Source organism: Thunnus albacares, chromosome 7, assembly GCF_914725855.1.
Source record: "Thunnus albacares chromosome 7, fThuAlb1.1, whole genome shotgun sequence".
NCBI classification, from domain to species: Eukaryota; Metazoa; Chordata; class Actinopteri; order Scombriformes; family Scombridae; genus Thunnus; species Thunnus albacares.
Window position 1 is genome coordinate 18,076,365 of NC_058112.1, and position 23,947 is coordinate 18,100,311.

A 23,947-nucleotide genomic window follows, 5' to 3' on the forward strand; every position below is an offset into this window, starting at 1 on the left:
TACTCTTTGTTCCGCTTAAGTTTGCAGTGTGCGTTCCTGTCTCCACCCCAAGAGATTAAAACTGTACAAATATGATTAAAAACCCCTCAAAAATCCTAACATTGTGGGCAAGCAGTTACATTCATATGCACACATTTAAGCAAACACTTCCTACCCTGTGCCATGAGGAGGAGGTTCAAAACAAGAACCATTCAAATAAAAAAGTATCTGTTTGATCTTTATTTGAAAAATTAAAATAAAGTGCTTTTTATATACAATACAAAAAAAAGAAAAAACAGTAGTGATGTATCATACAAAAAAATACAATTCACAATATTTTTTTACATTGGCAGCTGAATTTACAAAACAAATTTACATAAAAACTCTTTTACTTACAATACATGTTGACAAGAGTGAGCAACTTGTACTGTCACAAATAGAAGGCCTGACTATAGTGGTTCATTGAGACAGCTCACATGACGATACGTTTACTGTGGCATTCAGAGTATTATGAACCAATAGAGTAGTTTAGGCTTGTACTCAGATAAAAGCATGTTCAGTACCTGCACATATTTTTACTAAATCACTGCCACTTTGTGTTTGTTCTGCACTTAGCAAATTTAATATTGTTCTGATGACAGCCACTTCACCAAAAAAGCTGCCATTTGTTTATGTTTTTTTTAATAACAGTCAAAGCATGAATAATTTCATACTGCATGATTGATGATAGCCGACCAGTCTTTGAAATTCACACAGAGCCAGTTTTGCAGTGCCATTTATAACAAATGTAATACTATGCTTATCTATGTTTTAAGATATCAAAATCAGCCAGTGGTTTTTTTTAATGTGCTACACCTTAAAGAATACAATTTAGTCCCTGACTGAGCCACTGTAACAAAAAATAACATAAAAAACAACAACTCATAAGCACATACTATACAATGCTGACAGTATCAAATTACATGTATTCACTCTGGTTTCTGAGCATGGCCAGTCCTGTCATCCCTACGATATATAGCATTGTACTCCACAGCACTATTACCTGGTTAGTTTATTATCCCCAAGAGGCACATCTCTTGATTATTGTTTCAGAAGGCATTATCCATTTTCCCCAAAGGCAGAATTGTTATCAAATCTGTGACCTGCATTAGACTAAGGCTTTTCGAACATCATGTGCAAAATCTTATGCGTTCTGAGTTGAGCAGTATGCCATCTCTCATTTGTGAAACTTTGATCTTCATACAATACTAGAGCCAAATGGGACTTAAATAATGTTGCATGAGTTTTAAAAATGCTTTCATGTTACACTGACACACTGCTGAGAAAGCTTGCACTCATACAGTTGTTGGATCATGGTTTATAATTATTACATTGTAAGGAAAGATTATCATTAAAAGGCATAACTCTTATGCTTATTACTGGATGAGAATGAAAGTTATTGCTTTTATGGTTGACTTTAAAACCATTTAAGCAAGCAGATGTAATTTTCTTCCATTCATGAACAAGAAAAAAGTCAAGGCTGTACAGATGTGTGTTATTTAAAATCAGACTATGAATAGGTGTATTTATATTTATTATTTCCCTTTGTGAACAGCGAAAGATATTTCAAACATTAAAGAATGATTATGAAAAAAAATGTCTCTGTAAAAGACACTTTTGGCCACATAGTTATAATAAATATTTATAATCATTTACCATGTTGAGATAAATCAGCAGCCAAAGAATTATATTATTATACTGGACCCTCGTCTCTTATCGTCTGTTTTTTTGTGACGCCACGTCTTTCAGAGAGTTTTATTATCTTCCTGTTCCACCAGAATGGCTAAAATCTCTTGCATACTTACAGTTAGTGTAATGAGAGTGAATATGTGTGCGTGTATGCGTGTGGGCTTGGGTGTGTGTTTGCAGTGCCACTGATCCTAAAGTAATTAACAGCGCCAACACCTTTGTGCTTACTCAGTCTCGAGGTGAGGTTTTTCTTGGTGTTTACCTCACTTCACATTATTTGCTTTGCATAGACTGCCTATCTCATGAAGAACAGCATGAAAATACCTGGAATGGGCTTCTCTTTTTTTTTTTTTTCTCCCTTTTATCACATTTGGTGAAAAAGACAACAACTCTGCTGAAAGTGAGGCTTCAACAGAGAAATATTTGTATCGACTAATAATACCAATACTAAAAAATATTTGTCAGTCTTCATTTATGACTACTGTATATAATAATCTATTTTTGGTGTGTAGTGATTGAGGTGGTGAGAGTCTCTACAACATTTCTGCTGAGGTGATTTCTTGTTTTTGTTTTTCTTCCACTTAATAAATCTTTTTGATCAACTATTTAATCTCTCAGCACAACTCTTCTTCTCTGAATTCAGCATCTGTCCTTATTTTATTGAAGCCTAAACAATGAGTATATTTCTGTGAATGCACACTGGCTATCTAAGAAACTGTGTAACAGGACTTTTTTTTTCTCTCTCTCTCTTGCATGCCGACCGACATGTTAACGTCTATTCTGGTGTGAGTGTTTACCTTGCTACAGTACAGTACATAGTGCATAGCCTCAGCGAAAGGTAGGCTCTTACCAGATGACAGAATAACAAAAAAAACAGCCAACACTGTGTGAGCTGTTAGTGGGAACATGTTTGAAAATCACTCTGCCTTTCAAAGCATTACCATTAGGATTTTATGGACGGACTGAGTGGCAATGCAATGAAATTCAATTATTTAATCATGTTGCGATACCACCTCTACCATACGTTTGTTACATTCTATCTGTGAGCCATACGTGAAAAAATGCAAAAAAAAGTCTGAAGGCAAACTGGAACTTCTTCAGCGTGCCTCGAATGCACTTGAATGAGGGGCAGTGACAGGAAAATAAAAAGAAATGTACATGGACCACAGGAACAGAACAAAAGTAAGACAAAGTGCAAAATCTGTGTAATGAAATGTCCCTCTATGAAGAGTCTGATGTGTTCCTCAGTTTTCCTTCGTATCAGGGTTTGTCTTTCTCAGCAAGTGCACTCTTTCTTTTCAGTTTAATTTGAGTCACTCCACATAACATGAAGCCGGCCTCACACTATAGAGTCTTTAATCTCAGAGCCCAGCCTCACTCGTGGCCGTGGGCACGTGGGAGATATCTCTACATGGCTCTCCTTCAAGTTCAGAGGCCTCTTCTCTGACTCTGAGAAGCTCTTGCTGTTGTCGGGCGATGAGCACTCGTGCGGCGGAGTGCTGCAGATGTAGTTGTCGTTAAGGGTCTGGTAGCCCTTGTGATCTGACGCTGATGCTGTGACTGTGTTGCCGTTGAGTGGCAAGTTCTCAGCCGGTTTCCCTACTATTCTGGGCTTCTTCTGCTGTATGTTGGGGCACTCGCCCTCCTTGAGCATGGACTTCATGTGGTCGCGGTTCCTGTAGACCACGAATAGGGAGAAGACCACCAGAGAAAACGCCAGGAGGGCACACACCACGATGAGCTCATTCCAGTAGGTCTTGGTGTTGATCTGCGGTGAGCGGGCTTTGCCAGGCAGGATGATGAACTCATCCTGGGAGATCTGTGGCGTATGTGAACGGCCTGTCAGGGTGGTGCTCTCTTGCTTGGCCTCGCCCCTCACACAGTAGTTTGCCAGCAGCTGTCTGAAGCCTTCTTCCACTGACCAGCACTCGTAGGTTTCCTGTTTGTCAGCTTGAGCTACCACTACCAGCCCCCCCTCTGGGCTGGGGTAATGGAAGTGACCTGCGCTCTCACTGAACTCCCACTTCCTTTCAGCCAAATTAGAGCGCAGCTTGCAAGGCAGTACTTTGAATGTGTTGGCTGGGATAATGATCACCTGGCATGAAGACATTCCTGTGGAAAGACACAGCGGAGACATAGATGGAGTCAGATATTACATGAAATAGGCTGTACCACCCTATCTGGTGCAGAATTCAGAATAATAAATGATTTGACACAATGAACACAATTTTAATCAAGACTCAAATTGAAATGCAAAGCATGGAAAAATCTACAGCAGAGTGCTGCTGTAAATCTATGACAGTGAAGAGAAGAGTTCACTTACGTGTAGGTGGAGGTTTAGCAAACCGTGGGCTAGGCACTGTCTTGTTGCAAATAGCTGATGTGTCTGCTTCATCTACATCCTGCTGCCACGCACTGAAACACATATATTTAATCAGAAAGTGGGCTTTTTAAATGCAGGCTTTCACCATCTTATATTTACATATTACAGAAATGACAGCCTAAAAGCTTTAGCTGTAAAATAGTTTGTAGATTACAGTGCAGAGGGATAACATACTTGTTTGGTGGAGCCTGTCTGACATCAACACATTGCCTCCCGTTCCAGGCACAGTAAGGATCCCTAGAGAGGATGCACTCCCCGCAGCTCTGATAATTAGTGCAGTTAGCTACTGGGACCTCCACCAATTCAGAGAAAGAGGAAACATAAAGCTGACCCTGTGGAGGAGAGATGACAAAGCAGGGGACAGGAAGGAAGTGCCCCAAATACAGTTACTGGGTTACTATTTTCATCCAGAATCTTCCTTGTCTGACCCTGATCTAAATACAGAACACATAGCTTTTCACTTCTTATCACACTTATTGGTTTTATAGGAATTTCATGTACAAATCTAAATAGAGTAGCAAAAACAAGCCAGGATTCAGGAAGTGTCACATTTCCAGCTGTTACAACCCCAGCTGTTTGCAGTTCCCTGAGAGAGAGTTGCATAGTTATAATTAGCTCATTTAACATGAGGTCTCCTTTAGGCTGTGACTCTTCATGGCTCACAGAATCTCTAAACTGCCAATAAATGCATTTAGTGAGCTTGTTATTACTCCCCATCATGAGAAAGCATTTTCATTCCCTCTCTCAGCGGAGTACTGTACCTTTTCAGAGTCCAGTTCAATGTGCTGCACTGGTTGGGAGTCACGGAAGAGCACCATCTCCTCGATGATGTGCATCTTGTTGTTGACATTGATGGCTTTATGAAGTCTCCCATCATCTAGAGAAGACACAGTTTAACTTAAAATTAGATTAAATGTGAAGAAATGCAAGAAATGGATAACAAGATCATGGAGACTGACGAGTGTGAATGTGTGTGTCGTTATTTACCTGTGCCAATAAAGAGCACATTATAAGCCTTGTGTGCTGCCCAGACTCGATGGACAGCGATCTGCGTGTAGCGGACATTACGTTTCAGCAGGAGAGGCTGGCTGCGGATCACGTTGTCCATCAGGAAGCGGTCTTTCACAAAATTCAGCACCTTGTCCGGCATGTGTAATGAGGACGAGATGCCCTGCTCTCTGGCAGCATTTGTGATACACTGTGAAGGCAACATAAGTCATGTTTTTGAATACATTCGCTCACACAATGTATAATGACACCAACTGCAGCTGCACAGTACTGCTTTGTTTTCCTTCTCCCCCCCACTGATCCAACTGTGATAAGCCAGGAAATGAAAACGACAGTAGTTTGATAAGAATCATGTTTAGGAAGAGAGGTGGTGCGTGACGCCAGCCCGACAGATATCTGCTTAAGCCTTGATCGTGCGACTGATGAAAGACAGGAACATATGAGACTCCTCATACAGCTGACATACTGTTGAGCACTGACATGTGTCTACTGGTTCTCCAGCAGAGGGCAGTAGGTAGGTACTCACCGCTCCAGGTCGAGGCTCTGGGACTGGATGGTTGTATGTGTACCACTGCTGTGTTTCTCTGTTGACCTCGCGGTATCGGCCATTGAACGCTTTTTCTACCTGGTCCATAGTGAAGGAACACACTGCAGAGCTTCCTGAAGCACCCTTGTACCTTCAAAGACATAAACAAACATCTCAACAAAACTGATTGATCAATTATTTTATTCTGAGCTTAGATAAGCTTGAAAAAAGCTCTTTGTAACATTATAGAGGGGATGTTTTACGCTGAATGCCCAACCAACTCTGTGTAGAGATTAACTGTGATCCTGTATTCAGGGCTGTGGCCAGGATTGTAGAAATACTGTGGTCATACTTACCTGCAGATGGAAAAAAAAAACTAGTGGCTAAACTTGTTACAAAGCACCACTTGTCTTCTCTTCTCGTTTGAGATAAATGTTTTTTGTACATGGTCATGTTCATTTATATTTTCTGTAAATTTTATCTTATATCCTCGTAGTCTAGCCTTCATTAATACTGTACTTCCATTCTATTTCTTTTTTTGTGTGTAAAAAGGATTATTTTATAGATATTTACTCAAAAAAATCAACCTTAAAAACCCCAACAAGTGTTATGTGTGTGTAACTGTACATTATAAACTCAATTTCATTTCCATACCTTAGACAAAGAGACATTTATTTCTTGTGTGAGTCAGATCTGAACAATATACCTTAAGAAGTCACTTCATTTGTTTGGTGTTGTGTCAAAGCGGTAAAAGTTAGTCCTCACCATTGAGATGTGAACACTCCATAAAACACAGTGTTCTTCCAGTCCTCGGGGCTCGGTGTCAGCACAAACATGTCTTGGATGATGTTGAAGGGGAAGCCGTCATCGGGCAGAGAGCACAAGAGTTGAGCCTTCAGGAAGGTTGTCCATTTCTTCTGCAGAACCCTCTCGCCTCCCAAGTCACCCTGCAACACAGGTTAATATTTGTTGGTTGGAGTTGTTTAACGTGTGGCCAGTAGAGGGTGCAACAATATAAGACTGACACCTGTCTGCAGTGGTGACTGTTGACAATGCTGCTGCACACACAGATTGATGCACAAGTGTGATATGATGGGATCTGACAGGCTTGTAAAAGGCATGAAATGATAATGTGCACCATATGGTACATTTCCATAACATACCTTAAATACCATAACATACACTTTACGTCATGGTATATCATTTTAGGCAAATAATTCTGTAATTTACTTGTGTGACTGAAAACAAAGACAGCGCTGTGCCAAAAGGTGAAGCTGTTTGAATTGACGTAATTGAAAAACATTAACCTCCTATAGTAACAGCATAATGAGCTAAATCAATTGCGCCTGTAACACAGATATACTGTACCCTGAGGCAGCAGACTTCTAGGTCATGAAAACAATATACATCATCACAACTGGCTTAGATAAAAAACACTCAGGGCTTTGAGGAGGGCAAATGCTTTTAAATCAAAAAGAAAAAGAAGCATTGCTCTCCGACAATAAGTCTTCACTTGACACTATTGCTGTGATTCGGTGCCTTTGGCGCTAGCCTTCAAAGTGATGTGTGGCACGAGACCTCCTCGACAAGCAGGCTAATTTGGCTGCAGAGATTGTACGATATGATATGTGTGCAAATTGGAGAGCAACTGCAGATTTAAACCTCAGTGTGAAAGTGATTTACAGTATTTCATGTATAACTGTTAAACATGACCCACAGGGAGTTCTAGGCATTAGGAGGGTGACTGTAGATGTTATATGTACAACTATATACTGTACAAGATGCTATTCTGGTTTTGTGAAAGGACCTGGGATTCTGTTTACATTCAGTCCATGGCAACACTTATCCCAGTTTTTTATAGGCATAGGTCTAACGAGATGAAAGCTGGTCGTTAGGGGAAATAACTAGTTTTCAAAATGTGCAGAGCAGAGGACCAGAGAGAAATACTAAATGAGCTAAACTACATAAAACCCTTTAACATGAAGCTTCAATTGAGTCCACTTTAGTATTACATTAATTAGAGGAAATGACCGCACAGGATGGGGAGGGGAAATGACACATGACCAATACTGAGCTTCTGAGGCAATTACTTATTGTAGTAACCCAGGCAGATAATGAGCAACATACAGTATTTTCCATGGACCTCCTCGCTGAACCTAGGTTTATAATTTAATGCCACTCTGTACTTAAACTGACTTATGAATAATTGAAGCAAATGCATCCCATTCATTAATCCCTTGTAAAAGCATCCCTTTCAAGGGCTGTTCAAAAAGCCATGAACATGGGAGCCAGTAATGGCTTCTCTCTGGGAAATCCTGCAAATGAGAACATGCTTTGTTTTGTTTGTTTCAAGCAAAACGTTGTTTATCATTCTATAGTTAGCCTCGATGAAGTGGAACCTGTGTACTTAACACCTCAATAAGCAACAAAGAGGAGACTGCAGCCAGCATAATTAAGTCAAACAGGGGATTTAGAGAGACAGGGACAGAATCAAACCTAAAGTAATAATTTCTTTGAAAAGGAATCACTATACCATAAAACTAAAAGGAAACAAAACCCTACATCTGAGCATTCACCAGATTTGAAATCTTTTTTAATGTTTAACATTTTACACTTTTTAAACCATTTTTTGTTTTATTTTTGTTTGGGAATCTAACTCCCAAGCGACACATTTTTAATAACTTCCTTCCTCAGTGATGAAACCCATTATTAACACGCTACATGAATCAGTATTTATATAACTCTGTTAACCGGAATGATGTTTTTAATTGGATATATGGAAAAACTGAGCAAACAATTACAGGAAGATGAAAAAGTATAACGCTGTGGGCGGTGTCTGACTGAAAAAGCCCTGTGATTCACAGCTGGGCCTCCAACCACCTTGGGGTTTATATCTGATGCACAAACTGGAGCTAGTGTCGTGCCTTTATCTGACAGTAGGGTGACTGTCAGGACACAGACCTGGAGACAGTCAAGGCCTGAAAAAAGACAGATACTAGCTTTCCATGTAGATTCCTAAAAAGTTGTGATTAACCATACTTAAGAAAAAGACACATTTTAGATGGTGTCCCAGGACAAGTTTGGAATAGAAAAAAAAAAAAATTGTTTGCTGTCCTCAAACGGCAGCTCTAACTTGTCATGTTTTCTCTGAGGTGAACGTCAAACTGTCAGCTACTATTTCTCATTCTCCTGGGACAGTGATAAACATGATTCTCTTTTCACAGAGACGAGCAGCAGCCTGATCTGGAGAACTGATTTTACAGCACTGAGAGGACCCTGAAAAAATATTAACTTTACTTTGTGAGGTCTGCATTTTAGTTTAAAAGCCCTGAGCTGAAGTACTTCAGCAGGTGATAATCCATTTCAGTGCATGGATCTTGTGCTACAGTAATCCTAAACCATTTTGAGTTGGCTACCGAGTCCTGTCTCAACACAAATATATGGTGAAACATGATAAGAATAGAGGGAGGAGAAGATCAAGAGGAAAAAGAATCAAACACAGAGAAACACGTAAGAGGAATGCGTTTCCTGCGTCACTGCCCAGAAGGACTGTGAGCAATACTCATCATATTTAAGCTGTAAGCAGCTTTCAGAAGATTTCATATGTGATGTATAGGAGCGCATGCTGTACAGGGACACGCATACAATGAACAAACACACAAACAAACACCCTTTTCTCGGTCTGATAGATTCCAGTACTGGGTGTCAGGATGTGTTGCTGAAGGGTACAAAGGCCCCTTTAGATTGACTATCTGCCTTCAAGCATCACTCACCTTACACACGCGAGCGATGCGTGACACAATGGTGTTGTCAAAGAAATCAAACTCCTTTCCCGCTTCACTGAAGAAGAAGTAAATCTTATCATCATCGCCCACTAGGTTGCCCTTGGGCAGGCTCTCCTGTATGTAGGCAGAGCCGACAAAGGCCGGGTCTGAAAGAAACGCAACATGAACAATACTGTCAACTTACAGGATATGAAATTCTGGCATCCAGAGAAAGACGTCCCTAGTCCCTGTGACGTCATACTAAATAAAAAAAATCCAATTGTAACAAGTGTCAAAATCTGGACTTCTCATACAGCATATTTGACAGTTTTAAAAATGCGATTTATCTCATACAAAATGTGATTTAAAAATTAATAGGATCTTTATTATATGAGGAATATAGTGAAAAGTATTGCTACCACCATACCTTGAAGCCAGTTCAGTGAGTTTTCTGTTTTTAGAGCAGTTCCTTGGCTTAGACTCTTGTAAATGATGGGTTCATTTCCTTGGAAATTACTGACTGTACCGGCGTACAGCTCTCCATCTGCAACGCAATAAAGAAGACCAGTATAATCACAGTATTTACCACGAGGGAATGGGCCTCTGCGTCATACACTGTTACGAAATCCAGAGGTTATGCCCCAATTTGTCTCCATATCAACCACCTGTATCTAGTTACGTTGCTGTTTCCCAGAGTGGTGTCTATAACATTTAAACAAAGCTTGATTTCACTGACAGCTGACAGCTATTCTGGGACCTACCAGCCATGATGGCAGTGGACTTGTATTCAGGGTTGAAGGGACAGCGGCTTCGTCCGTCCTCTGTGACAATCTCACCAGTATTGCTCTTGACGAGGGAGAAGTCTGCAGTGTTCTGCAGAAAACACACACACCACATGTCAAGTTGAAAAGTACATCTGCAACCTGCTCTGACAGTGACCGCTGTCAGTCTATCCCACTGTGAAGAGGTGGTCAGTCAGTCCTCGGGCAAGGTTGAAGCACAGGTCATCCCAGTATGTTTGTTATGGATTGTTCTAAAAGGCTTTAAAGGATATGGAGAAGGATTGAAAACTGAATCGATTCTTCATATAGTATAATCTGATTACAAGCATTAAATATTTTGATCCATTTCCTTTCGCAGCAGGAGATAATAAAATTATGCATCTTCTATCTGGGCCGAGCCTCAGTCAGACTGCTAAGTGAGCTGAGAGCAGGAAGCAGCAAACATCAGATCTTAGATGCTCTTCCTCTATGGTCTAATAAATAAACACCACATATAAATTTCTCCACCTCTTTTAAAACAATGTGCACCCACTGACAACCTTTCAGATTCTTCTACAACAGATGCGCAGGTAGAGTCCAGCTGCACACAGCAGGTCACTGCAGTAGATGTGACTGTTTCATACTGTATAAACACTTACTATGTAAGCACAGATGGGGCTGAAGGCGTATGTTCCACACACATACAGATGAGTGCTGTTCATATGTAGCAAAATCTTGATGTAGTTGAAGCAATCCGTCTGTAATAGAAACACAGGCAAGAATGTCATAAAATGGTTGAAAATGAATTTCCCTACTTTGTTTTCTTTACAAATACTAAGATATGTGGTTAATAAGCTGTATTTATTTAGATATGTAAAGCTTAAATATAAAAGATGTTGCCAATTATCACAAAAAATACACATAAAAGAAATCAGCTTAAATGGATTTCCGCTCTATTTTATTTTTAACCCATCACCCAAAGGATGTTTCATTTCCTGCCAGTAAAGATAAAAATGGAGAGAAAACATAAAATGATTTGGAGATTTTGCACCACAGTCTGGAAAAGAAATTACAAAAAACCCCCAACAAATTGTGAAACTACAGTGTTTGCACTGCAAATAGTTTTATTAAAGCTGAAGTGCGCCTCACTGCCCTTCTGGCAGTGAGAGTAATTACAAAAACACTGTCAACATATGCTTACATCATAGGCTCCGCGGTAGCCTAGAAGTCTAGACGAGAAGAAATCGTGTTAAATTATTTTAAACTCACTGAACTGGTTTGCCCCATTCAAGTTAGCAGAGGGCTAACTAGAAGTTAGCCAAAGTCTCTGGTACGGATGCTCTAGTATGCATTCATCCAGCCAGGCGGGAATGTCGCCACCAACACCAGATTTAAAAACTCTGTATACTGTGAAATACAGAGAGATTTACCTGGCGGTGACAGGCTTAATCAGCATTGTGTGAACTCATTTTGTAAGGGTGTGAATGTAACAGACGTTCATTTATATGTAAAAGTTCTGCAATGCAGGTTTATAATCAAATTTCCACCAACATTTTTGTGCCAATTATTCTTTTTCATCTATCAACTTTTAATCAGTTTTTAATATTCAAAACAAACACTGATGAACTCCTGCTGACATGTTCCCTCATGACGCATAGCTAATCACAAACTCACAAGGTTAAAAGTCTGAATGTGTACATGTACAAATGGTAATGGAGCAGGCTGACAAAAGAAAAAGGGAATGCAGGAAAAGTTTGCTTGAAAGGAAGGGAAAATCCATTGTTAGAGAATGGAAAGTTACAACTTGACAGGAAATTTCCAAGGTTCTGCCCTGAGTCTGTTTCCAAAGTTTACTGCAACAATGGTCAACTTAACCAACGAGGAAAACCTGCAGTCATGTAAATAATGTTTGAGCCATCTGAGCTTCACACCAGCCGTTCTCTCACCTGCAGGTCTTTCCCTTTGAAACTGCACTCTTCTCTCTTCCTCTCTGGAGTTTTCCATGTGAGCTGCAGTACAGATACACAGTCAGACTGCAGGCATAATATAACTGGGTGTGTTATATTCACACTGGACTTCTGGGATCATATATTTATATCCATATTCATACAGCAACTCTGGGATCACATTATAAATGCATTCATATTGATACAGCATACTGTCTATGGTGCTGTAGTTTACAGATTCTTGCACATTGGCTCTTACATTTCTTTGTAGCTTGACTGCACTGATATCAGAGAGGTTGAGAGCAAAGAGAATCTCCCGAGCTCCGACGTACAGCATGTTGTCTTCTTTACTGAGGAGGAGAGAGGTGTAGTTGAAGACCCCGTCGACTGAGAAACTTCTAGTTGTTCTCTCCTTCGCATCTGAACAGAAACAGACACATAAAAGGTAGAATTCATTAATTAAGCTGCCAATGATGAATATGAAGAGGATATTGCACAGTACATTATGACTGTTACAAGCCATTATAAGCTGTTGTAGACAGAAAATTCACTTAGATATGCAAATGACTGCGTTTTGAACACGTTTCTGTGTGTGGTCAAAAATGTGATGCACCTCACAGATATACTGCAGATACTGTGTCTTAATTAGACACAGCAGCACAATGTATCACTCCTCAGAAGCACATCACAAAGTCTGTTTTCTCATTCGGTGACTTTTTGGGTGTTTTCATGTTGATGAAAGATTTTGACAAGTTTAGATTCCGTGAAAAAACAAAAATACACCCATAAATTGTCTTAAATGACATCATCTACCTATGCACAAACAACAATTTTTAAGCATTTCTTCTGGGCATTTTTGACTTCATTAGACAGCACACAGTGGAGAGCTGACAGGAAATTATGAGACAGGGATGACCTTGATATCAAAGGTGATGGCGCAAAGATGCTCCAGAAACACCCTTTTATATACCATCATATTATCATCTAGATAAAAAAAAAGTCAAAGTCCAATAACAGTGCGACTAGTGACTAACATGATGATGATAAGATCATACTGTTATTGGACTTTGACTTTTTTACTACAGGACAACTAAGACTCTGGGCCTCATGCAGTATTTGATACACCAAAAAACACTAAAGAACATAATCAATGTGTCTGTGTTTGTGCGTCGGCTGTCGGCCTTTCATCACAGAGAGATGAAGAAGTAGAACAGAAACAGGAAGAGCAAATTCCTCATATTTCTCCTACCGTAAGTGAATGGCTTTGTTCCAACCACATTAACACCTCCTGACTGAAGCCAGGGGTTAAATCATCAGCTCTCCTAATCACTGCTTTAAAAGCCCATGTGTGTCTCAGATTTGCAGAAGCCTGGAGGCTTTCGCTGCTGGCCCAGCTTGAACAACTTGCCTTAATTGCATGCCAGCATAAACAGAAGCCGGGAGCTGATGGAAACGTGAAGTGAGTGAAGTTCTGATACACGACCTTTGCTCCTGTAATGTGACGAATGTGCAATAAGGAAAAAATAACGGCTGAAAGAACTTTATTTTATTGAGGAAGTTCCTCTAATATTGTTTTAATAATGTAATTTCCTGCTGTAAAGGAGTGTTGGTCTCTGTGATTTATACATAAACTACTGCTCTAAGGCACTGACAAAAGATACAGGGGAGGGGAGCTGAAAAAAAAAAAAAGCAAGACCCTTCCCCAGAATTAATATTTTCTTTGGACACTCCCCTTGACTGCAGCACCCTTCTTCCAATATGAAAAAATTCTCAACTGTTCAGCTAATTTCATTATTAATAACTTAAATTTACATTGAAAATGTTAAAACTTTAATAGCAAATGCCAAATTTAACATTATAAACTGGTCAATATTAGAATACTAGTCACTTTATATTTTAATAAGGAACTGTTGAGCAAACAGTTATTACTGCCACTGAATGAATGAAGTGGGCTCAATGTGTCATTGTAAACTTGGCTGATTTTATTTTACACATTTAACTCTTTTTTTTCCTTTTTGTGAAGATGGGAATGACATTTGTTGTTTAATCACATTCAGTATATCCAAAAAGATCCAGTGATTCTGTGTTTCTCTGTAATTATGACAGGAAAACAAACAGAATTGCTGTCCTGCACATATGGCAACTTTATGATCCATTGTGCAAACTAAAGCCATCATTTACAACAATTTGATCTTTTTTTAAAAAAATCTTTCCACAGAAGGCTGAAATAAAATATAAATATGGGGTGAGAAGAGAAAAGAAAATTCCTTCTCTTGCTCTCCCAAGAAGTATAGACCATCCTTCCTTCAGCAAAAAGAAAAAATACATAACCCTCCCTCTTTCGTGATCATCCCTACCAATAATTTCTGTACAGCCCCTTAGATACAATAAAATTAAGCGAGCCGACAAAACCATAATGCATATTAAGTAAAAGTCATTTCAGTTTTATTATTGTCAGATGTTTAGTTTTCACTGTATTTTCACTTTCACACTAAGAATCACAGGCTTGGCAGATTCACACTGGATTAAAACCACAGATGCTGGTGGTAATAATTACAATTATGGCACTTCCCTGCATAAAACTAATCCAGTCCAGACAGAGTAAGGTGTCATTAAGTTCAATTGATAATAAGCACACGATGTGGTGCATACCCTGCAGTACATGTGACCTGATATAACCTCACCTCCCTGGGTAGGTACAGGAGGTTGAGACACTTCCTCTCCCTTGGGAAAACAAAATGTTAATAGCAGTCCATCACCACAGCAACAGAGAGCCTTACTGTAGTTAAATCTGTCTGTAAAACCACGAGAGGCTCTGCTCTGCGTACTGTACATGGACCCATTGGGGCTGTTCTCTCTCCTTTTCACTATCATTACAGGATAAATGGAGTGCTGCCCTGTGCCGGTACCGTTTCCCTCCCTTTTTTTTCCTCCCCACAGAGCCTTAGGCAAGTTTAACTGTGATTTACACAGAGAAAGACAAAGGCCAAAGCCTGAACCATAACAAATGCTTTGAGGGATTTTCATAGAGGAGGATATCTACACAATTATTCTCTGGAGTCAGATCACCACTGTCATACTTAACGACCACAACTGACGGAGAAAAACAAAAGGGCCCCTAATTGAGTATCATTAAAGAAATCCAGGAGGGTTTTCAATGGTAAAAAGCTTTCCATTTATAATTTCAGGAAACCATAATTCGTATTTCGGTAAAGACTGATTGGTTATTCCTCTGAGAGGTTGGTAATTGTTAAATGGTATATGAAAATAGCGTGTTTTGTTTATGTTCTTTATTAATAAAACTGTATGCTTAAAAAATGAACACGTTGACAAAAAAAAAAAAAAAAAATCACTGCCAAAATCTACCCATAAATATATTCTGACATCACAAATTGCATCATTATAGAAACATTTTAACAAAGCCATCTAGCTTCATCACCTTCAACAATATTTACTTTTACTGGTAACTTAACCTGTAATTTGAAGACTAGATAGCAATAATATATACCAAGAAAAGATGCAAGACAACAAAAAGAAATCAACCTTTCTCATGATATCAGAAAATCAGGATTACAGTTGTAGTCTTTAGCTTTAATGTGTCTCTACCACAGATGCATAAAGACTGACTCAGCCTTGCTGCAAACTTACCCTGGTGGCCACTCACAGTACCACCAAAACCTTTGTCAGGACAGGTTTTATATTTACAAAACTTTCAACAACCCAGAAAAATAAATTTTAAAGTGTGCAACGTCATCCTAAAGTTAATCTCTATAAACAGATATCTGCGTATGAATTCAGAATCTGCAGGCAACCGGACAAGATTTTGGTACTGGAAGCGTTTTGGTTTCCGTTTGTAGTCTGAGTAAACCAATCATCATCATTTTGAGCAGGCTTTGGTTGCATGCAGGTAAACAGTCCATGTGGAGAGCAAAAGAGGAGGAACACATTGGCTGAAATGCAATCTTCGAACCCATCGGCTAATGTCTGACGATGATTCAGCTTTTTAAATGTATCTACATTCATATGCATATATGTGTTTATAGAGATTAGCCAAAATATGGTCTGGACTGTCTCAAGTTGCTTATCAGACTGTAAATAATGGCCGGCGCACGGAAGAGGAAGTCTTGGCCCAGATAGCCATTATCCAGATATCCACTTGCTACACCAGAATCCATGAAATATTGGCTGTTGCCCCCAAAGGCTAAATTGTTGTCACACAGATAGCCGATGGGTTCTATGATTGAAGTAAAGTCTATGGGAAATTATGATTTTCATGTTCCACTATATTCTGACATTTCATAGAATAAAATAATTAAAATAAATTAGTATGCACTTGAACTGACTCTCAGACATTTTGGACATGAGCGGTCAGCAACACAGTCCTGAGACCACAAAACCAGGATATGATAACTACTGGAGGTCAAACACTGTGCAGAGTGTTACCCTCAAAACTACATAATAAGCATGAGTGTATCCTAGATGAACTCGTCCTAAATTCACCTCCTCATACACCGCAGTCTCTTAAAGAATCCCCTCTATTGTTGTTTGACTGCCTGAGGTTGATTCCTGAGGGGCCACTCATGACAATGCAGCCCCAGAAATGTTGTGGTGTGTATCAGGAAGAGGGAAACAGACAAGATGATTCAGACGAAGCACTTAAGAGTAGAGAGAAGACCAGCTTGTATCTGGAGCTGGAGCCAAAGAGACAGAGTATCAGAGAGGGCAGCCAAGTGGCCATCATGTCACTACTGAAGAGGTACATAAACCCCTAGACCACTAGACTGGGTCATAACAACAGTACAACATGTACTATAGAGGTTCATCCTTGTCCTCGTGTCTTGCTTTTCTCTTATAACATAACCTTTGAGAGAGCTTTCTTATGAAGAATAAATGGCCACTCCTCTGAAGTGCATTGCTGTACTGGAGGAATTTATTTTTAGGGTATATTTATATTGAAATGGTTATGATCAGGTTGCCACATGTGCCCTTTCACTGTAACTATGTGTAAGCAACTGTTTCTCAGGGTAATAATTAAAAAGAGCTACATATAAACTATTTCTTGTAGAGCTACAACAATTACTTTTTTTGTGATCAAATATTTCCTTTAATTAACAATCAGTGACATTTGTTTCATGATATTAAGCAATAGAACAGTCAACTTGTAATGAATAACAACAGTGTGCACAATCAGTATCCAAGAGGAAAAATAATGGTAACAGAAAAGAAGGGAAAAAGAAAAGAAAAACTGAAAGAAATGGATAAAAACAACAAAACAGCCATCCCTCCCCAATTACATGAATGACAGAAAATTAATTTCCGAAATCAGTTCATTGTTTTGAGTAATTTCTTAAGAAAAAAGGTCCAAATTATCTGATTCCATCTACTCAAATGTGAATATTTTCTGGTTTAGTTAGTCTTCTACGATAGTAAACTAAATATCTTTGGGTTATGGACTGTTGATTGGGACAAAAAACATGCCGATTATGTTACATTTTAGACATCACATTGAGCTTTGGGAAACCAACTTATCGATTAGTAAAAAAGTAATTGATAATGAAAAATAATCGTTAGTTGCAGCCCTAATTACTTGAGTAACTTTTAACAGAAGTTAGCCTTTTGAGTAATATTTAAAGGATCAGTTCATCCAAATTACAAAAAGACCTACAAATGGGTGACAAACTAAAGAAAAAAATCCAGATAAATGAGCGAAGATGCTTCTATACAGGTGTCACTGACTGGTTTGATGAATATGAAAATGATGTGAATCATACTGTGTGCTACGGCAATGTCTGCCACATGTCTGCCACCAAAATAGAAAGTGATGAACATTTTGTAACAATGTTAATCCCTCCAGTAGAGTTACAAACACCGGAGAAGCCATGCCAAAGTGCACTGAGGGTCTTATAATGGACGAGCACTTTAATATAAGACTTGATGTTGGTTTTTCTCTTAATTTGTCACCAGTTTCTTCCTGTAATAATATCTAGTCATGCATAAATGTGTTTTACCTTGATTTTCAGATATTGAATCTATGGTTCTCATATTTAAAAGTTACATTTGAAAGGCTTAACAGGTGCATGTCTTTCCACAAACAATTCCTCTCAAATACTTACTGTCAAAATGTTTCACTGGAACAACTTTCTATTGAAATAGTGTGAAAACTGTCCACAGCGAGGTCTGTGGATTATCCTCAATATCTGGGAAATTGTTTTTTGGAAAAGGCATATTACTGTTGAATGTTTTAAACATAATTGTTCAATTCTTTAAACACCACAAACAATATTTTATTCACCTCCACTGTATTATTTGTATTTTCAGGGGCAGATATCTTAAAACCTCAGCACATAAAACCAAAATAATCTGCATGGCTTGATACCATTAGGGGTTTTTTATATTTTAAGTGAACTGATAGTAACAAATGGTTGAATTTATATCATGTAAAATATGTAAGAAAAACTAAACAAAACCAAACTACTCTCCACTCTGCTGTCTCTGCTGGTCTGATGACGGAAACATGAGTCAAGCAGAAAGACGACCCTCTGTCCAACTGAAAACACTAAACAACGAGAGAAACCAGCGGGCAGAGCTGGAGGGCTTTACACCTCGCTGTATCTGAGAGAGCAGCTTTGTCTGGTTCAGAGCACTTCTGTGACCTCTCATAGAAGTGCATGAACAGAGCACTCAGTGGTTCAACCTCTCGCAGCTGTAAGCAATATGAGATCATTGCCATTATTATGTAATTAAGAGTCATTTCTTCAAATGACACTGCTAAATGGTTTGAAATACTTGTCTAGACTGGCTTGCTAATCTATTTAGAGGGGAAATTAATTATATCGGACTTAAAGGAATCCTTCTACACTTTTGCTGCTGATTTCCTGATGAGCCTGTGTCCAAAAAAGTCCAACGATAATTAAAAGCTTGAAATATCCCCTCTAGAGGGGAACTGTAGAGTAATTTGTTCTTTGGTGACAGAGATCTAAGTGCCTTCTTTTGTAGGGCATCTATAACAGGCTGATTCAATCAGTGCACTCTCTTATGAAGGGACTGCCTTTATCAGCTCTTACAGCTGTATGTTCAGGAGATCAGAAGGTTGCATACTTCATTTAAAGCACCCGTTCTTGTTTACTTACTACAGAACCTCAAGAAAATATGACGATTACTGTATATGAGTGGCAAAATCTGTTCATTTGTATTTACATTATTTGTACTTGCAAACAAGACAGGCTGGGAAACGCAGATTACTGTCACCATTAAAGACAAGGAGCAGGACCTGATATTAAATCTAAAATGACGTCTTAGCAGTTTGTAAGTTCATAAAGATTAGTGCAGGAGGTCAAAGTCAACCAGTAGATGACCTGAAAAAAAATGGCCGCCTGTCTTTACTGAGTTCAAAGGCAAGCAAAGACTCATTATGGCTCATCTTTCAGGGACGTCAGAAGGCCCACTTCCAGTCTTGTGACCATAAACACAACTACATTCTCATCTCTGAAGGATGCTGGTAACCAATAGTCTCACCAGAACTACTTTCATTTTAACCTCCCCGAGGACACTGGCATCCGCAGTTGACATTACTGTCTTTTAGAGGCTGTAGCAGGCTCAGCTAAATAACACTTGAAAGTTTGGCTAAATTTTGGCGAAGGGGAAACTGGCACAGCCATTTTCAAAGGGGTCCTTGACCTCTCACCTCAAGACATCTGAATGAAAATGTGTTCTATGTTTACCCACGATTCTCCCTTTTACAGACATGTCCACTTTATGCTAATCCCATGCAGTTTTGGGCAAAAAAACAAAGTTCTTTGCATGCAGTATAAATGTGTTATTTTCGCCTATTCTAAAAATGGTGTATTTGAATATTTCTGCATACTGGGGTCCCTAAACAGTCTTGGAATTGCATAAATTTGGTATGACTGGAAAGCTGAGACTCTTGTGGATTCAATGAGCCCAATTGTATTCATGTGTGATGATATTAGACTCCATAGTAACCATTTCATTGTAGTGAGACCATTTTTTGAAACTTGACTGCACTGTATAAAATGACCTGTTGTGACCTCTAGGATAATCACAGCATCATGAAACTTAACAGCCACAAACTAGAGACCTGGGACATTCAGAGGACATATGGCTTTCCTAGGTATATTGACAACAACGGGGGTCCCTGAGCAATTTCCAGAACAGAAGTGCTCGCCATCCAATCGCTGAAAAATGCAATTCTTACAGAAATCTCCAAATGTGAAAAGTATTTGTGTCAAATTACAGCATGAATTTATTTTTCCATTGTGTTCCTCAAGGTCTTTGTGTCTTAATGTGGTATTTTGGAGGGATTTCTGACGATTTTTATCAATTCTCGAGTGGTAAAAAATGGTTAAATTTTGCACCAAATCTGTGTAACAAATGGTATCAACCCAAAAATTGGTGCACCAACTTATGAGACATAATGGAGCATGAGAATGGACATCATATACTTCCATCATAGTGTTCTGAGCCCTTAGAGGCTCTAAACTTTCAAAATTTGATTAGGTACCTAACCAAAACACAACGTTCATTACAGATTTATTACTGGAAAACACACAGTGCTGAGCTGCATCTCAAATTAATCTTCAGGCTCTCAGCTTTCAGATGATATATACCATTTCTATGTGGCATATGACCTGCTATCTCTCCCTAAACCCAAAAATGGGTCTATGGTAGGGGGGTGGGAGTGGAAGAGGTTAAATAGAGCTGAATGTAAAGAAGTTACATGAAGTGTACCTTGACGAGATTGATCATGTTTTATTTTTTAATTATATTAAACTAACAAACCTAGGAAGAAAGTCATGAAGCTATGTAACTTAACTGAATTTAACCACATTATTATATGAGAAGCTTAACCAAAAGGAATACGTTGCACATGGATTCAATCAATTTTCTATCACTGTCACTTTTTACACAGTCCATCAACTCTCTGTCTCTATCAAGATAAAAGACAATGACACTGATTCAAAATACAAAAATCAATTTGTTAAAAAGTAAAACAATGGAAAAACATATTGAGATATCCAAATTCTGGTAATATTATATCAGTTTTCATTTAAACTAACTCTTTGATGTCAGATGTCTGATGTAGTAGAAATGACGTGTGATAGTTCAGCTTTTGAAAATAAAGACACAAGACAGAAATGATACTTTAGAGAAGTGAGGAAGAAGCTACTCAGGCAGCGCAAAGAGACATCAGGAACAAATCTCTTTTCTTTGTCTTTATCTGCCTACCGTACTTGTTCAAGGACTTTCCTCAGGATAGAAAAGATGAACCCGCGTAAATCCAATTGCTCTGAGAAGAAGTGATTAACACCCTCTGCTGAGAGCGAGGCATTGACTGCTGTGACAGGAAGCCACAGTGCCACTGGGTCGGTGGCGGAGCAGCGCCAGAACTCCCACTATTGTCACATTGTCTGGTGACAGAAAGACAGAAAACAGGCCACACTAAAGTTCTAACTAAATTATCCCAAGTTGTTATAAACTAGCTATTAAAAGCTAGATGGGTAATTGTGTGGGAAACTAGACCTGGGAAGTAGAAGGACAGAGACTGACGCATCTGGAATGCATTAAGGCAACAGGCCAAGAGGGTCAATTCACCAGGAGATTCATTAGGAAAGCTGTGAGCCTGCTGTTTGTATTGGTAACTTGTGTGGCTGCATCTTGTTAGTAGGATATTGTCTCCACTGCACCATGCTGATGCTGAGATTGGTGGCAATTTTGAACACAACTTCAGGAAACAGAGGTTGGAAAGTCACATTGTAAATGCTGCAAATTCTCCAAATGCCGAGGAAATTATAGAGTAGAGCATTAAAAGAGAGAGATAAAATATGCGCATTACGTATTCACACAGCAGGGATGAGCAGTAACAGGCTATGGTGGGGCAATTTATTGGAGGATAGAAACAAATTAATCTGTTAACATTTAAATAAAACAAATCTCTTAAAACTATTAATAGAGCCTCCAACTCTAGGGGATCCTCCTTTTCCCATGGAAAATGTTGATAGGGCAATGTGTTGGTCAGGGAGCAACAAGGCCTGACCCCAGATTAACCACAATAATGTAAAGCAGCTGCTGGTTCATCAGGAACTCACCATGACCCCTTTCCTCCAGAGGTAACATCAAAAACACGGGGACTGTACATGAGGTCATGACATGTTTCTAACTGTACAGCAGCACTTTGACACCACGTTGTGTAATTACAGTACGAGCAGAGAAAAAGTCCTCATAACACCTGGAGAATGAACTTGCAGAGTGATGAGAGTGTTTTTACAGGGTCTGTTGAGTTTGATGTATGTCCCCCTCCCTGGTGGATTGGACAGAGTGGGTGTCAAGCAGTGTCAGGACCAATTATCTATCTTCTGATGATGGATTGAAAACTATCACTAAGATGGACACTGATCAGTCAAACATACAGTACATTATGGAGTACAGATGTTGCAACGTCATAAAATCACCATCTGTTCTATTTACTGCTGTATATTTACATTTAAATAAAGTATTACTGTGATACAGGTGAAATCTATAAAACAATAATAACATATAGCTTTCTTTTACATTTCAATGCAATCTATGAAACAGAAAACTTAAGTTTGGTATCTTATCAAGTAGGAATATCAAAATAAATTGCTTCACATATGAGATTCAGTTTCACATTATAATTTGAATACTGTAATACTCCAAATACTATAATAGTCACAAAATGCTAATCACTATCTCCATGAGCCCAAAGCGACATCTTCAAATTACTTGTTTTGTTCAACTAAAATATCTATGACCCAAAAATATTTAATTGTCATACAAGAGCCAGAGAGTCATTTTTAGTCAATTATCAAAATTGTCCCAGATTAATTTTCTGTCAATCAACTAATTGAATAATTAACTGATCATTTCAACTGTACGATTTATAACTTCACTTTGGGGTCTATTAATTTTTGATGGGTCCTGATCACCATTTTTTGATTATTCAGTTAACCAAAACTATAATCAATGAACTAAATCATAATAAAATAATACTAAGTTGTAACATCACTGGTACACTCTTCTTTTAACAAGTGATCAAGTGAATCACGATTAAGCATTCATACCAGGAAGAGCCGACGTTCAGCTATGTGGCAGCGAAACAGTATCGAAAAGCTGTTATCTCACTTGACACTGCTGTCATTGTGAATTACTTGAGAGTGGTTGATTCAACTGGTCGAGACATGACAGCTTTTGAATAATTAATAACGCTTTACTCCCAGTGTGGCTGTGGGCATGGCCTCTAAACAACATTATAGCATGACTGTCCACACACATGATGTCTAACGGAGGGTTAAGCAGATCAACAGGCAAAGACAGGCAACGTAAACGGCTTATAGGTGTGCCTTTAAATACTTTTCCAACACAGTAAGCCATTCAGCATGGTCTGCATTAAAGCCTGGAACAAAAGCAGAGAGAAAAGCAGATGCAGGCTCTACTCCCTGAACCCATGATCCGTCCTGATAGGCGCATAATGAGAACCAGACAAGTGTTCACACCATAACACATACAAATCCCCATTCATTATTCATGGCAGATTACCCTCTTCATTAAGGCAGAGGCGGGGACCGCGGGACACAGAGAGAGCAAGAGGGAAGAGGAGGGGAAGTTGGTCTGCGAAAATGTTACCGGATGAGGAGCAGCCAAGCAGGGCTCTGGCCAGCCTACGCTACTGAGGTTAAAGCATGCAAGCCATCGAGCTAACTGGCATCCAAATAGAGGACTAGAAAGCATGACAAGGCCAGGCGGTTTCTCCTGTATAAAGTTCAGGTCCCAGAGGCCCGCAGCTCTGCATTCTGCTTTGATACTGTAAACACAAT

General features: G+C 39.1%; 1 protein-coding gene across 6 annotated transcripts in view; it reads right to left on the bottom strand.

Moving 5' to 3' along the window:
- Positions 1 to 2,452: 2,452 nt before the first annotated feature.
- Positions 2,453 to 23,947, bottom strand: part of sema4ba (sema domain, immunoglobulin domain (Ig), transmembrane domain (TM) and short cytoplasmic domain, (semaphorin) 4Ba) — an 80,379-nt gene continuing 58,884 nt past the window's right edge. For all 6 annotated transcript variants that reach the window (XM_044355823.1, XM_044355825.1, XM_044355824.1 and 3 more), the window contains 13 exons: positions 12,355 to 12,515; positions 12,096 to 12,158; positions 10,809 to 10,907; positions 10,150 to 10,261; positions 9,816 to 9,932; positions 9,398 to 9,555; positions 6,390 to 6,571; positions 5,625 to 5,775; positions 5,078 to 5,288; positions 4,852 to 4,967; positions 4,265 to 4,422; positions 4,031 to 4,122; positions 2,453 to 3,819 (listed from right to left, as the gene is read on the bottom strand). In XM_044355823.1, the coding sequence (XP_044211758.1) occupies positions 3,047 to 3,819; positions 4,031 to 4,122; positions 4,265 to 4,422; positions 4,852 to 4,967; positions 5,078 to 5,288; positions 5,625 to 5,775; positions 6,390 to 6,571; positions 9,398 to 9,555; positions 9,816 to 9,932; positions 10,150 to 10,261; positions 10,809 to 10,907; positions 12,096 to 12,158; positions 12,355 to 12,515 (2,393 nt within the window). In that variant the 3' untranslated portion in view covers positions 2,453 to 3,046. The remainder of the gene's footprint in view (positions 3,820 to 4,030; positions 4,123 to 4,264; positions 4,423 to 4,851; positions 4,968 to 5,077; positions 5,289 to 5,624; positions 5,776 to 6,389; positions 6,572 to 9,397; positions 9,556 to 9,815; positions 9,933 to 10,149; positions 10,262 to 10,808; positions 10,908 to 12,095; positions 12,159 to 12,354; positions 12,516 to 23,947) is intronic.